The 15,861-nt window shown below is 46.9% G+C and overlaps 1 protein-coding gene across 2 annotated transcripts in view; it reads right to left on the reverse strand.

Moving 5' to 3' along the window:
• Positions 1-1,969: 1,969 nt before the first annotated feature.
• Morn5 (MORN repeat containing 5) overlaps positions 1,970-15,861 on the reverse strand; it is a 33,935-nt gene continuing 20,043 nt past the window's right edge. For both annotated transcript variants that reach the window (XM_020173111.2, XM_074051078.1), the window contains one exon: positions 1,970-2,143. Coding sequence is in view for 1 of the 2 variants with exons in the window: in XM_074051078.1 (XP_073907179.1) it covers positions 2,064-2,143 (80 nt within the window). In the remaining variant the exon portion in view is untranslated. The remainder of the gene's footprint in view (positions 2,144-15,861) is intronic.

Consider the following 15,861-nt stretch of genomic DNA (forward strand, 5'->3'; position numbering starts at 1 on the left):
GGTTGCTGTCCTCTTCTCCCTGAACACCAGCTCTCTGCTGGGCCTTATGCTGTCGCAGACTGGCCCTGCCTTAGAGAAGCTATCAGTCTGGTCAGTTCCTCCAGCAAGCTGTGGGGCTAAGGGTAGCATTTGAGCTGGATCTTGTTAAATGAGAAGTTCACAGACTAGGTAGGAAAGAGGAGGGTATTTGTGGGCAGGCAGGGAAGGAGGTACGCAGGGGCCTGTTTTAGCTGATGGGGAGGAGTCAAATACATGGAATGGGAGACAGGGCTCTAGCTTCTGCACAAGACTGGCTCTTATAGTGGCTTTGTCACATTCCAGGGCTACCATGTACTCTGGGGAATGAAAAAAAAATGTGTCTTTCTGGTGTTTGTCTAACCTTTGTTCATCTGCAGAATCATTGTGGAGAGGAGAGCTGCCCTGTAGCGTGCAGAGGGTTCCCAGCCCGCCTGTGGTCCTGGATATGTTGCTTGTAAACCTTGGCTCACAGTGCATGTGGTCATCGACCCTAGGGCCTCCCATTTTATTAGTTTTTATCCCCCTATTCCTAACTCCATTTCTGCTCCTTTCCCCTCTACTCTTCCATTTCCCAAGTGTTGATTTAGATATATGTATTATCATTGAAAATAGTTTAGTTGTGTGTGTTTCTTCACATTAATGTACCTTCTGTTTTCAAAACACAGTTTGGGAACCACTGGTGGAATTCAACCTTATTTACTGAGAGGACTGGACCCTCAATGGGGAAGAGGCAATTCCCGCAGGTTTCCTCCATAGTACAGCTAAGAATGGGCACAGGTCTCACTTTGACTGCTGGTTCTCTCACATGACAGCTCTGAGTCCCTAGTTTGAGGTTCAGTTTCCTTCCCCTGCAGACATCAGCAGAGTCCTCCCAAGCCTGACTCATGCTCCTATCTCCACCAGGCAGCTCTAGTGAGTCAGGGGACACAGCTGGCAGCCTGCAGGATAAAGCAGCCTCCATGGAGAGACAGTTACACAAAAATCCAGGATGCTTGGGGCCCAGGTGTGGCCCTGGAACATGTTACCAATTCCTGAGTTTTAACCAACAAATGTTATCTCTCGGGTGATTTTGATGGATGATTACATGCACAACTAACAAATTGATCTTTTTTTTTTTTTTTTTTTTTTTTTGGGACAGGGTCTGTCTATGTAACCCAGGCTGGCCTTACACTCTCGATCTTTCTGCATCAGCCTCTTAACTGCTGGGATTACAGATGTGTACCACGATGCCCAGTACAAACTGATCTTTAAGGCAAACACATATCTAGGTCCTGCTAAGCCACAGCTTCTTGTACTGTCTCATTCAATCCACTCAGCTACTCTCTTTCAAACATATTATAACCATTTTATAGATGAGGAAACTGAGGCTTAGAGAAGTGAGTTGCCCAAGGTTACATGGTATCTGTGGCTGGGATTTGAACCCTGACATGGATGATGCCAAAATAATATTCTTTCTGTGACACCACACTGATTCTGTGCCTACCATATGAGGCTCAAACAGTACAGCTGTCCAGAAAAGGGAAAGGTTGTCCTCAGGAGTCATTTTCAGGTCTTCGGGAAGGTACCACCTATGAACTGGGTACAGAGATCAGATCCTACTGCCCTCTGAGACCAAGTGAGTCACCAAGCGAGTTGCTGTCTCTCTCTGAATCTCAAGATTCCCCACCTGCAAAAGGCAATGCTTAGCCCTCCCTTGCAGAGAAAATGCACACACAGTGCTCCTGCCTGTAGTTGCTTATTCAATGAGGCATATCTATTATTATAAAACAGTGGTTCTTAAACTTTCATATGCATAAGAAATACCTGGGAATGCTAGGCCTCATTCCCAGGGATTCTGGGCTGAGGGCTGGGAATAGCTATGGTTGATGATTTTGCCCAGGTGACTCTGATGCAGGTAAAATGAAGACACCTTCTGAGAAACAGTATTTAAGGCAAACACACTTGACGCCACTGAGTGCAGAAAGCTTTTATTCCAAAGTCAAAATTGAGGCCCTAGAACTACAGCTTGTCAGTGCCAGCAGGGCAGATGGAGTTGGCTTCAGTGTTCACAGCTTGGGCCTGTGACCCACGATCTCATCCCAGCCCTTCCGGCAGGTACAGATGATCCACTTGTGCTCATCATCATCTGTAAGGAAAGAGGAAGAAGCAGCTATGCCTGTGTTCACTGGGACCTTCTCTTACCTGGAGTCTTGAGGCTGGAATGCATTACAGCACAAGCCATTGGCTTGCAATTGGCCCATGTCTACCTCAGAGTGGGCAGGAGCAAACCTTTTATTTAAATTGAATCCCTCAGCACAGTGCCTGGTCTTGGGAAAACTGAAAACAAAAGGATTTAATTTGTTGATGCTGCTGATGGAGGCATCTGGAGGTTATTGCGCCACTTTAAGCTCATCTGATCCTGACAGGCAGTCAGAGTGGCAGCCTTACACTTGGGCACTCACCTGGGCTGACATAACACAAATGGCACCCGCAGTGCAGTGGGGCCAGGCCTTGGCTGTAGTGCTATGAGAGCCTCAGATATCACTTCCCACTCTCTATTCGTGACCCTTCAAAGAATATGTGGTTTCCCAGGGGGCCGACACCCTCTGCTGACTCAGGTGCCTTTGTGGGGAAGGCAGAGGAAGAGCATAATTCCCCTCCAGGCCCTGAATGCAGTCATCTCCCTGGGCTGGGTTGTTCCTTGTGGCCTCCCAACAGGCAAGATGCCTCAACAGGCACTACACAGATGAACAAATGGAGCGGGGTGGGGGGTGGGGGGGGAGTCTACAGCCTCAGGGTTAGTATGTGGGAGAGCCCAAGATCTGAGCCTAGGGTTGTCTTAACTACAAAGCCTGTGCTGCATTTCAAAACCTCAAATACAGAATTGAGTGAGTCATAATCTTCAGTCCATAGTACACTCTCATCCTCTCTATGCAGAACCCCTGTGGACTTACTTTTATTTTCCCCCTTTCTCCTCTAAACCCACATCCAGCCCCTCCCCCTCCACGATAGGGACCCACTCTAATGGTGAGATACATATCCCTAAAAATGCACGAAGCACTAGAAAATATGTACTCTTGTGTGCGAATGTGTTTTTAATTTACAAAAATGGCATTGTGCTGCGAACTTCATTGTGTCATACTTCTTTGACTTGACTGTTTCAGGATTCAATCTTGTTGCTACATGTACATAATAGTTCTTTGCTTCTTACTGCTGCCTCATGTTCCATAGTTGGCTCCTCTCAGATTTTACTCTCCATCCTCTCAGTGCTGGTCACCTTCTACTGGAAACCTCCCTGGGGGCTCTGGGGCCCATGACTTCCTGGATACATATGTGGAAGAATTTCTCTTTCTATTTTGGGAGGAGGGTCACCAATCTTGCACTGACCACACTTCCAGCTGAGTCTACGCTCTTTTGCCCCCCACTGCATGCTTGCCTGCCTCCCCTCCGTCATCCTTCCCTTCTCTCTGCAAATGCTTGCTTTCAGGCATTCTCCTTTGGGCCACACACTGGAGGAGTTCTGGTCTTCCCTCCTTACCTGGTGCCCAACCCTCTGCCCAAGAAGTGGGAGGATGGGACTTTCTATCTTCTTTGGGTGACAAATCATGGAAGCTGGGGAACAAGGGAACTCCCTGAGAGCTGAAATGCAGAGGGCCAGCAAAAGCCTGCCCTTCACCAAATCAGACCCCCCTGAGGGAGGCCTTCCTCTTCTGTGAAAAGGACCAGGTCAAGGTCTGGAAGACAGAGGCTCATGGACAGCCTACTGTGTGCTTTACCAGCACTGGACCAGCAGGGGAAGAGGAGATACACCCATTTTATAGAAAAAACAGCCTTGTCCTAGGCCCACAGCCTGTGGAATTTGAGCCAAGATTCATCAGGCCCTGGCAGCATGACTTCTCAACCCAGGGAGGACTTGATGGTGCAATGTTGTTTGTCCCCACAAAGCCAAACAGCCCATCCTGCATTTCCTTACATACAACTCAAAGATACTGGCCAGCACACTCTGGCCTTGGGGAACTGCCCAAAGCAGCCAGTGGGCCTCAGTTTCCCCTGGGCAGGCTGTCTGGAAGTCCTGGCTGAGGCTGGCAACCCAGGGGTGGGGAGAGCAGCCGTGATGTGTCAGCACACAAGGAGTTAAGCGCTGGTGGAGCCCACTTTTGCCATACTGTGAGCAGCCTGGTTGATAATTACAGTTCTGAAGTCTCCAGGCTATTCGAATCAGTGCAGCTGCAGCCTCTTCAGCATAACCCCTGAAACCAGACAAACTGGGTGTATTGTGCTGAACCAGTCCTCAGGCTCCTCCCTGATCGTTACAAATTGACAGCAATGGACTTAACAGCCCTCTTCACTACCCCTTTCACTCTCTACCTGGCTGCACAGCCACCAATTTGAATCACAGATGCCTCCCCTCCCAGCAGCTGCTCACCCACCCTCCCTCCACCTCTTCGATGCCTCTGAGGCTCCCTGGCCCTGCCACGCCAGGGTGAGGCTACCGAAGCACATTTCATCAATATTTAAGATGGAATTAAACCTGTAGCTTTGATTAATGCCTCCCAGAGCCCGGGAGTTGTGATTACTATTTTGCAAATTGTGATTGTTGGAATATGTTAATATGATTGTCTGAGAACATCTTCACCTTCTCAGATAATTTTCCTCCTTTTTGGCAGAAGAGGAGGGGGAGAGGAGAAAGAAAAAAGATAGGGAAAAACATCCCACAAACTCTTTAATCAATTGTAAATTATTACCCTTGGCACAATTGCTGGTGGTGCAAAGAGAAGAGGAGGAAGATTTCTGGTTTGGTGCATTTATTTAAAAGTTTTTGGTCTCCTTTGGCCTGTTAATTCCACTCTGGGACACTATCCTAAGGGAATAATCTGTCTTGGAACTATTTAGAATCAAGAGAATGGAAAATAATATACATTTGCAGAGGAGGGAATGATTACTTTGTTGTCATTTAACAAATAATTTCTAAATACACACTACATGCCAGGAACTGTGCTAGCTTGGGAGGGGGCCAGGGGACCCTTACCATACGCCATGTGAAGGAATATTTAGTAGCTACTGAAAATGATAGTTAGGAAGTCTGTATGATAACATAGGGAAAATGTTTTTGTTGAGATAATAAACCAAAAAATATGAGAAGAGGCAAGAAACATAATTCCATAGACAGTATATTCCATTAAAGATTGTGCACAAAAGAAAAGTTAAAGATAATAAATTGAAGTGTGAATGTGATCAGCTCTGAGCAGTGGGACTAGAGGCTCTTCTTTCTGCTTTGGTATTTCCCAAATCTTTCGTTAATGTGTATGGACAATAAAAAAAAGTTTTAAATAATTACTGGCTCTTTTCCTACCCTCCAATTTAATGTCTTGGTAATTTTATGTGTCTTGATAATTGAGATAAATAAAAGAGTTCTAGGCTGCTAGAAATAGTAATAGGTTTTTGTACTTCTAAAAAAGTAAAAATCCTAGCATAAAATATTGGTAAGATGTATAAATATCAGAATAGGCAAGTTTCCTGTGTAGAACTCCAAACAATTTATGCAGATATTCTGCCCTCCACAACCCCAGCCTAATCATGAGAAAAACAGACAAATTCCGATCAAAGGACAGTCTACAAAATACCTGACTAGTACTCCTCAAACCTGTCATGGAAAAATTTCTGAGCAGCAGTCACACCTAATAGGAGCCGAAGAAGACATAACTAAATGTAATGTGATATGCTGGATGGGATCCTGGAAAACAAAATGGACAGTAGGGAAAGACTGTGGAGGTATGGAGAAACTATGGGCTTTAGTTAATCAGTATTAATTTGTTAGTTGTGGCATGTATGCCCTACAATATAAGATGCAAATAGTAGTGGAAACTGGGTGTGGGGTATATGGAGAAAGCTGAACTATCTTCATACTAACTATGTAACTTTAACTACTCTAAAATAAAAAGGTTATTTTAAAAATGCTTGAAAATCCAGTGTGCTCCCTAAGGGATTTCCCAAGAGAAGTGGAAGTCCCTTCTTACTGCCAACCATACAAACTGAAGCTGTTCACTCCTTTCCTCACTCATGGCCCCTTAGAGCACAATTTTTGAGTCATCTCTTCTCCTTCTTCTTTCTTTTTGTCTTTTCCTTTTTCTTCTTCCTTTTCCCCTTCTCTTCTCCTTCCTCCTCCATCCCCTCTTCTTCCTCCTCTTCCTCTTCCTTCTCCTCCTCTCTTCTTCCTTCTTCTTTCTTTCTTTCTTCTTCTTCTTCTTCTTCTTCTTCTTCTTCTTCTTCTTCTTCTTCTTCTTCCTTCTTCTCCTCCTCCTCCTCCTCTTCTTCCTTCTTCTTCTTCTTCCTTCTTCTTTCTTCTTCTTCTTCCTTCTTCTTCTTCTTCTTCTTCTTCTTCTTCTTCTTCTTCTTCTTCTTCTTCTTCTTCTTCTTCTTCTTCTTCTTCTTCCTTCTCCTCCTCCTCCTCCTCCTCCTCTTCTTCTTCTTCTTCTTTCTTCTTTCTTCTTTTTCTTCCACTGGTGATTGAACCCTTGGCTTCCCACATGCTAAGAAAGCACTCTGCAGGCCTGAGTCTTTCTTAAATAATGTTTTCCTCTCCCATTCAACTGTAAACTCTCAATTTGGGGATCATGTCTGCTTTGCTCTGCCAGATGAATCTGAATAAGCTTTTTCATTCTGACTCTGCTCAGTTGCCATCAATAAACATTTCCTAAGTTGTGCCCACTTCTTGGCGTTCAGGTCTCAACTCAAATGTCACCTTCTTGTGACCCCTCCATCTGACCACTTCCACTTGCAGTCACTCTATCTTGTGTTTTCTTCATAGCATACACCACTCTCTGCAGTCTTCTTGTTTATATACACATTTGTCTCCCCTATCTAGATTGTAAGCTCTAATGACATTGGGAGCCTTGTCTGCTTGTTCTCTGTGGTGTCCCCACTGCTTAGAGAACTCTCTGGCATATAGTAGGTTGAATGAGGAAGTGAATCAACAAGAAGACCAATCTGGTCACTCTTCAATGTTAGGTATATTTGTTGCTATGGGACAGAAAGATGTCTTTCTTCTGGTTCTGAAGCTTTGGAAATGACTTTGCCACCACCCATATGCCTTGGCCCCCACAGATTATTAGGAAAACGGGACTTCCTAAGAAGAAAAGGAGCTTGCTGCAAGAGCAACCCCTCCAGATCCTCCTGTTCCCTCCCCACTCACCTCACACCCTAAAGCGCAGCCACCTTCAGGTACTACAGTTGCTCAAATGTGCATTCTCAACAGCGCCTCTGTGCCTTTGTATGTGCTGTTCCCTGAAGAGGACACCCTTCCTTTCAGCACCTGGCTCAGGTACACAGCCTCTTAACCACAAGAGAGACCCAGAGCACTTTCCACTTCTGGCTTTAGTGCATATAAAAATGAAGAAAAACCTAAATAAGATGATATTAATTGCACTATACTTTAATCATTTACATTTGATAAGTTATTGCTTTTTAACATAAACAACCAAATGTAATATAAGTGTGTTGTTCCAGGATTTCTTTCAAAAAGTGTAAGTTCAAAATGTACGAAAGCAGTGCGGGTGGGAAAGGGGGTGTGGATTTAGAGTCATCTGAAGAACATAGTCTTCCTTTACTCCTCCTTAAAGCCCCTCATGAATGTGTATGAGCTGGACTCTGTGCCTTCCCAGCTTCCCCCACCCCACCCCATGGGCCCTGCCTGAGTATCATCAGCCTTTCCTGATGAGGGAAGTCAAGGTCATGGTGTCCTATCAGCCTGGGGCAGCTGTGTCATCAGGGCCCAGCACAGATCCTGCCCTTAAAAAGTATTTAATAAATATAAGTGAATGAGTGAATGAGGAAAATTAAATTTGGGGACATGAAAGTAATGGGCTTACTCTGTGGGATTTGGACAAAAGAAGAAGACTTTCTTCCCCTCCCTGGGCAAATGGAGCTTCTAAGAGGGCAAGGCAGGCATGCCAAGTGCAGGCCCAAGGCTGCAGGCTGCTGTTGCCTTTTGTGTCTTGAGGCCTTAGATTGGGCAGCCTCACCACACAGAGAGGTTGAGTTGTCTGGGATCATACCTGAGCACTAATCACATCCAGGAAGCTCAAAGCTTGCCTGGCCATGGGCCTGCCTCACAGCAAAGGTGGAGATAGTCCAGGCCATAGCTGTGCTGAGTCAGCTGAGCTGTGCCCAGGTCACAGAGGGTGGCATTAGTGCAGTCTGCAGGTCAGCATGGTGCTGGGGGCAGAAGAAATCCTAAAAGTCTCAGAATAGCTGCAAGGAAATAGCAGCTACCCAGGAAGTTATCAGGGAGGGTAGCAGCATGGTATGGTGGTTGAGAGTGAGAGCATGGGTTCTGGACCTCTGTGCCCATATCTTGGGCAAGAGGCCGCACACCTCCCCGGGCCTCATTTCCTCATCTGCAAATGCACCTGCCTTGAAGGTTTGCCATGAAGACCAAGTGATATTGCCCCGAAAAGTGCTTAGCACAGCTCTTGGTGCATAGAAAAGGCCAAAGACCCAAAGAGAAGTGAGAAGTTATTTTTGCAAGGTGGGACTTCTGGAACTAGTCAGGCTTGGGCTGGATGCTGAACCACCAACTTGCTGTGTGATTTTGGACAAGTTACTCCCCATCTCTGAGCCAGGCTCTTGTCTATGCAGTGGGTTGAATCAGACAGAGTGAGGCCTGCCAGGAAGGATGGCACTTGATGGGCACTTAGAGAGTGGAAGCTGCAGTTGTCATTTTGATGGGACTTTAATTCCTAAATTGGATGCCTGCAAGGCAGCCTCCCTAAGGGACTCACCAGGTTCCCTGCTAGGTATGAGAGGAGGAGGAGGTCTTCACACAGGATTAGAATCACAAGCCACACCTCAGCTAGTGAGTTTTGTTCAAAACCAGGAGGGCAGGCCAGGGCAGGTGAGCCCAGGGAGGGCAAACAGGTAGATTGGGGTCAGTGGGCACCCACAACCAGACTCTGCCGTCTCTTGGCACACCTTTGGGCTGGGCACACCTGTGATCACCACTGCTATGCTGGTCCCACCTGTGTGAGGGGTGGGGTGGGGACTGGGAAAAGGAGGAGATCCAGAAGGAACAAAGTCTCTGGACTCAGGGAGGGAAAGAGGTTCACCGGGCAAGCATGTAGGAGGGCTCAGCTGTGTGTGTGTGTGTGTGTGTGTGTGTGTGTGTGTCCATTTGTCCTCCTTCATTGAGTGCAATGGGATTATCCCCACTTAAGACAAGGAAGCTGAGGCTTAGAGGGAGTTCATTGCCTGCTTTATTTCATCAGGGCAGAGGGGAGGACTCAGTGTGCTCTGGCACTAGCCACACTCAGTGAAGCTGCAAGTATGTGCACACAGACAAATGTTATGTTTCCATCCAGTTGTTCTCACACATACATCAGTGAGAATAGGTGTGTGCCTGTCAGTGTGTGATTGTCTATGTCTGAGGTATGTGTGGAACACTTAGCGTTTGTGTGACACATGCGACACATGCACGGTGTGTGGCAGTGTGTGAGAATCTGAAGTCTGACTGTGTGTGATCACATGCAGAGGGAGGAAGCACTGCCGACCTGCAGAGAAGGCCTACTGCTCATCCAAAGTGCCAGGCTAGCAGTGAATTCAGGGCTGGATTAGACTCTGGGGGAAGGGGACTTCTGTCATGGGGAGCTACCCTCTTTTTCTGGGGTTAACACCCATCTTCAGAGGACTCAGGACAGGGTGGAGGTGCACAGCAAACCAGGCTCCCTGCCCGTAAGTTGGAGCCTACTTACAGCCCTGACCCACCCTCAGTGTAAATATAGAGCTTCATGAGATGGTGGGGCAGGGCCAAGACAGTGCTACAGTGAGAGCAGCCATGCCCTGGCATCCTTGTCACAACTCCTGACAAGAAAGAGGCTTTGAACTTTGTTGGCAGTGATGGCCAAAGGCCAAGAACACAGCATCGTCAATATTGACTGACGGGCCATTGCCCAGGCAGAGCCTGCCACGGGGCAGGTGGGGTTCCTCTGGGCTGTTCTTGCATTCCCTGTACAGGAGCATCTTCTGGGCTGGGTGAGCCATCTCAGCCACTGGGAACCAGAGGTGCAGGGCCCAGCACCCATGAGCTTGTCAAGGCCTTTTCAGATGTAAGGAGGCTTAGGGAGAATGATCAACTCTAAAACACCCAAAACAGAAATTACAAAACTGAAATTAATGTTATAATTAATGCATTCAGACTTGATTAATTATTAAATTTGGAAATCAAACAATTTTATTATACTTGAGCTCCATTTGCAGGCTCAGTGTCCTCATTTTGCCAGAATTCTCCAGTATGCACACAACTCTCAAGAAATCACAGCCAATTGTTAAGACTTGTAGTCAATTCACCAACAAAGTTTGAAAGATCCTTTCAAAGTTTTACAGCAAAAAATCTATATTTGTTGTGGGGGTGTGGTGACATTTTATTTTGACATATTGAAATGATTGGGATAGGGTCTCTCAGTTCAGGTCTACAACAGGATTTAGGGCTATCACTGGAGAGGGCAAGTTGAGCAAGGAATGCAGCTGCCCGGTATTAGGGAGCACTTCTGTGGGACAGGTGCCATGCCTGGTGGGCACTCTGCATGCCCGACCTCATGCAGTCCTCATTAACACCCCTGTGAACAAACACACAGCTGGGTGGTCTCAGGTGGGGTTGCAGAGACTAAGTCAATGGGAAAAGGGAAAAGTACCTACAGTCTCAGTCAGCCTTCGAAATCACTTAGGAAGGCCACAGGCTGGAAGGATGCCTCCTTATACATCACATACACAGTCATGTGACATTGTTGGGACAGAAAGTGAGTCCTGCTGTTGCGTTGCAGATGCATAGCAGGCTTGTGTACATGGGTGATACCCATCTTTAAATACTAGAACCATTCTATGTGCAGCAGTGTGCTCCCAGGTCAGGAGTCACCCAGGGATGGTGACTGCTGACACAGGCTCCCCACACCCTCTCCAGAGCAAGTGCACACTGAACGGAGGGGTTGCAAAATCACCAGCACTGTTGTTTTACTATTCTTCTTGCTTCCCCATTTTTATTTTTTGAGCACTGATAACTGTAGTTGATTTACTAACCATGCTCATAATGCCTAACCACCATTCTACAGCAGCCCAGAGCAGCCACGTGCCATAGCCAAGGTCACTCTATCATCCTGACCCCATGGCCTTTGCTTTGACCCTTCCCTCCTTTCACCCCTGCTCTCTAGCTGCATGTGAAGAGGGCCTACTAGCTGGGAGCCCACTGTGTCCTTGGAAGACACTGAGTGCTCAATTAGGCTGGGGTTGTAAAGACAGTGAAGATGGTAAGCACTCTATGATAGACTAGAACTCAATGAGTCCTCACAGCAATCTTGCAAATAAAGTCTGTCTCACAGGAGAGGGTACTGAGGCTCAGGGAGGTGATGGCATCTGCCCAGCCTCACTCAGCTAGTGAGTGGACAGGGTCATAGCTGAGTCTGTCTTCGGAGCTTCAGCCCTTGGCCTCTACCCGCTTTCCTGAGGAAGCTTTTTGCAGCTCCCACCTTACTGCTCCCTCTGAAGGATTGAAGCCAAACTCCCTGACATTCAGTTCCTCCCTCTCACTGGGTTCCTCTGCCTTGAATCACAGCTCAGACCATCCCTACACACTAGTCAAAGCTTGACTGTCCATCGATTCTTGAAGGAGGTCTCCTTGACTCTCCACCCCGCCCCCCACCAGCTCCTACTACACAAGCAGGTCTCAGGTGTGCAATCCTGAACCCGTTTCTGTGCCTCTTTGCCCATGCTCTTACTTCCCTTCCATGCAGCAAAATCCTTTATGGCCTAGCCTAGCACCTCCTTTTCTGGGACATCATCTAGACCACACTGGGGACACCCTCATTCTCTTCTCTGTGCCCTCTCAGCATACTGTGCTCCTAGTTGGGGGGAGGGTAAGCATTTCATACTTGATGTTACAAATTAAACATTAAGCATAGACATCATAAGGCATATAGAAAATTATGTTGGATGCTTTTCATATGTCTTTTATGGTTTATGTTATTTTTATTCCTGAGGTTTATTTTGAGGGGGTTCCCTGTAGTCATCTGAATACTTAGGCTTCAGAAAAGTCCTCAGGCTTCTCTCCAGAGAACACCCAACCCAGTCCTAAGACTGTCAGTCTATGCATCTGCTCCTTCCATCCCTGCATTGGTTTTGGGCATGGGGGAAGGTGCTGGGTCTGGTCCCCAAGTAAAATCCTCATGTACATAGTGGCTCAGTGAAGACTGTGTCTGGGAGAATTTGGGGACCTGAGGCTCTAGGTGGACAAGAAAGGATGAGGATGATGGCACCCACATCCAGAATAGAATTCCATGGGCCAAGCAGAGAGATCAGGAAACCACAGGCTGCCAGTTCAGTCCTGAAATTAGTATCAAAAGCAGGTGGGTGGGGACCAGAGAACCAAGGTGACACTAGCTCTTCCTTAGTGATGTAGAGTTAAAGTGTTCTCTGCTTTTCAGCTTTTCACCCCAGGGTGAAAAATAATCACCACTGTAACCACTGACAGGCACCTGTATCCCCTGTATCCACTTTACAATCCTATTAAAACAGGCCCTCTTTCTACTCCCATTTTTCAGAGAAGCTAAGAGTTTAGCTCAAGGTCACACAGGCGGTAGGCATCAGCAGAGGGATCTGACTGCAGATCTGGTCAACTCCAAAGCCTGGCTTGAACCCTGCCTGCCTCTCCTGGACCTGAGGTTGGGCAGAGGCTTTAGCCAGCCATCCTGACTTCCAGAGCGTGGGCTGAGGAAGAGAGGTGAGGCTCCTGCCTGTGGGCTCTGGCCTTGCACCACTTCTATTAAAGGAGACAAAACAAACCCTGACGGTGCTGGGGCGGTGGGGTGGGGGGGGCGGGGGGGGCTGGCTCCAGCCCCCGGAAGGGGAAGCTGTGTCCTCTGGATGCCTCCAAGAGACTGTCCTGGGGCATATTGTTACCAGAATCCAATGGGCACTGAAGTAGAAGGGGAATTTCCAGGGCCTCTGGAGTTGGGGTGGGGAGAGAGAATGGTAATGGGCAATTCTGCAGGTCAGGGAGGGCGGCCAGTGTGGACAGGCTGTCATTTCTAGAGTAGAGGTCTTTGCAGGTGGTGGATCCCACCCTCTGTAGGAAAAATTTGGTCTGGGGTTCAAGGGTCTTTCTAGGGAGAAGGGTTACAGTGTTGCCTAATTCTCGGAGAGGCTCCTGACTCAAAATGCAACAGCGTATCTCATTGGTTCACAGCAAGGCATCAGAGAGACCTGGGTTCAAATTCTGCCTCATCCCTTTGATAGTGACATGATCATTAGTAAGTAAACTGTTTCCTGGACCTTGGCTTCCCCATCTGCCAAATAGCTATAATGGCATTTCCTTTTTCTTACAGGCATATGCCCATGTCTGCTGGCAGGGACTTGTGATCTGTGCGGGCATTTTATTTGGCAGTTACAAGTGTGATATTATCCTTCCACAAAGCCTTCATTATGCTGCTGCTAACAATACCGCAGATAAAGCAGGGATGCCCCTGCGTGCCAGCCTCCAGGTGATTATAACATTTGGGTAAATTGCCTTTTGTCTCGCTGGAGAGATGATGGCAGGAGGGGCCGTGTGGGAGACTCACTTGGCCATTTTGCAGAAAGCTCAAGGGAGGCACCAAGGAGAGGGAGCCTGTTTTTTGTGTTTGTTTTTTTTGAAGGAGTGGCACTGGCAGTGGGAAATTGGGATTCCAGCCCTGGCTCTTCTACAGTTGGGCTTTATGGAATTAGCATGTGATTTGCCCTCTCTGGATCTCAGGTTTTTTACTTGTCTAGGGAAAGTAGTGGCTTCAAATTATAGGAGTCTTGCCTCTTATCAGAAGCTTTGAAAGACTTGCTCACTGGCTCTTTTTTTTTTTTTTTTTTGGCACTGCTGGGTTTTGAACTCAGGGTCTCCCGCTTACTAGACAGGTGCTCTACCACTCGAGACACTTCACCAGCCCATTTCATGTTGGGTATTTTCAAGATAGGGTCTTCTGAACTATTTTTCCAGGCTGGCTTCAAACTGCGACCCTTCTGATCTCTGCCTCGTGAGTAGCTGGAATTACAGGCGTGAGTCACCAGCACCTGGCTCATTGGCCAATTTTTGAGTAATAAAAAAGTTGGCAGCAAAGTGTCTTGGGGGGAAAGGAACCATCAGTGTAACCCTACACTCATTGGGTGTATACTTTTTAACTCTCTGGGCTGCTTGGTACTTTCTTTCTTCCACTAGTAAACTCCATCTTCTCGTTTTGAAACAACTCAAATGTCATTTTTAACTTTGGAGCCAGCTGGACCTGGGTTCAAATTCAAGCTCTGCCCCTTATTAAGAATATCCTGATCATCAGAAATGCCATCACGATTCCCGCCAACATTATCCCCTTTGTCGTCTGACATGTCGAATCAAGCACATCTGGCAAATGTCCTAGAGCTCACAAGCCCTGGGGCTAGGCATTTCACCTCGCCTCGGTTTTATCTTCTGCAAAGTGGGAATAATAACGACAACTAATTTGCAAGGCTACTGTAGGAATTAGATTAGATAAAATGAAACGATGCATGTGAAGTGCTTAGACTTGGACACCTTCACATATCAATAGATCTATTTCTCCACTGGCATGTATCGTTCCAGTGCTGGGGATTGAACCCAGGGCCTTGTGCACTGTCTCGTAGGTAAATGTTCTACTACTGAGTACATCCTCAGCCCTCCTGTTGCATTTTTTAATGCTCTGACTGTATCCTATTGTGAGAATATGCCATGCTAGCTGACTAGACTCCTTCTGCTGGACATTTGGACTGTTACTAGTTTTCAGCTGTTGAAGCAAGACAAGAGAACTTTAGAAGGCCAAAGTGGTCTTTTGTTTCTAGGTGTCCACTCTGCAGCTTAAATGCCACCATTTTCTAAAGTTGGCTAGAGAGCACCTTGCCAATGCCCCTTTGGCTAGATGACCATGGAGCTGGCCAGGCAAAGTAGAAGGAGGAAAACCTTGGGAGACAGAAGGAAGAAGGAGGCTGACTGTGGATCCCCATTCCTGCCAAATTTCCTGGGGAAATTCTTTAGCCTCACTGAGCCTCCCTGTCATTTGTCCAACTGGGCTCCCACAGGACTCCCTTCCTCTTTGGTGGAGTGCCGGGTGCATGCTCAGTCAGCGTTAGCTCTCATCACCATCCTTCTTCTCTGCCTCACCCTGGGGAAGGCAGTCATCACCTCCCAAAGACCCCGAATCACAGAAGCCAGGTCATTCTTCAGACCCCAATTCATACCCTTTCCCCATTGTCCATTTAGCCCAGCATACATTCAAATGAGACTCATGGTCTTGATTTTGAATTCTGTCTGGAACCCACAGGTTCAAACGCAAAAGGGCCCTCTCTGCAAATAATCACTGGTGTGTGATATTTTTAAGAAGTCAAAGCCATTGTTTCTGATTGAAGGAAAGTTGGTGCTATTTTGAAGAGCAGCACGATTAAGCGGTGGCGTTATCTCTTTCACCATTGGGAATTATATGCTGTTTGAAAGATTTGTGAGCTCTAGGACATTTGCCAGATGTGCTTGATTCGACATTTCAGACAACAAAGGGGATAATGTTGGCGGGAATCTTGACGGCATTTCTGATGATCAGGATATTCTTTGAGGATGGTACTGAGACCTTTCGGGGAAGAATTTCAGCTTTCACATAAACTAATTTGGGACGCTCACTCTCTGTCTTCCACAAAGCAAATTTAGTTCATTGTTAGCTGTATATGTTAAAATGGTTACGAGGGTTTTTTCTTTGAATATTAATAATGTGCCTTTCATCTGAGACACTCACACGGGGTATCATTAATTGGGGGGAGGGAGTAAGGGATTAGTGGTACAGTTATTTTGCAAATGAT

The sequence above is a fragment of the Castor canadensis genome, chromosome 13 (assembly GCF_047511655.1).
Source record: "Castor canadensis chromosome 13, mCasCan1.hap1v2, whole genome shotgun sequence".
NCBI classification, from domain to species: Eukaryota; Metazoa; Chordata; class Mammalia; order Rodentia; family Castoridae; genus Castor; species Castor canadensis.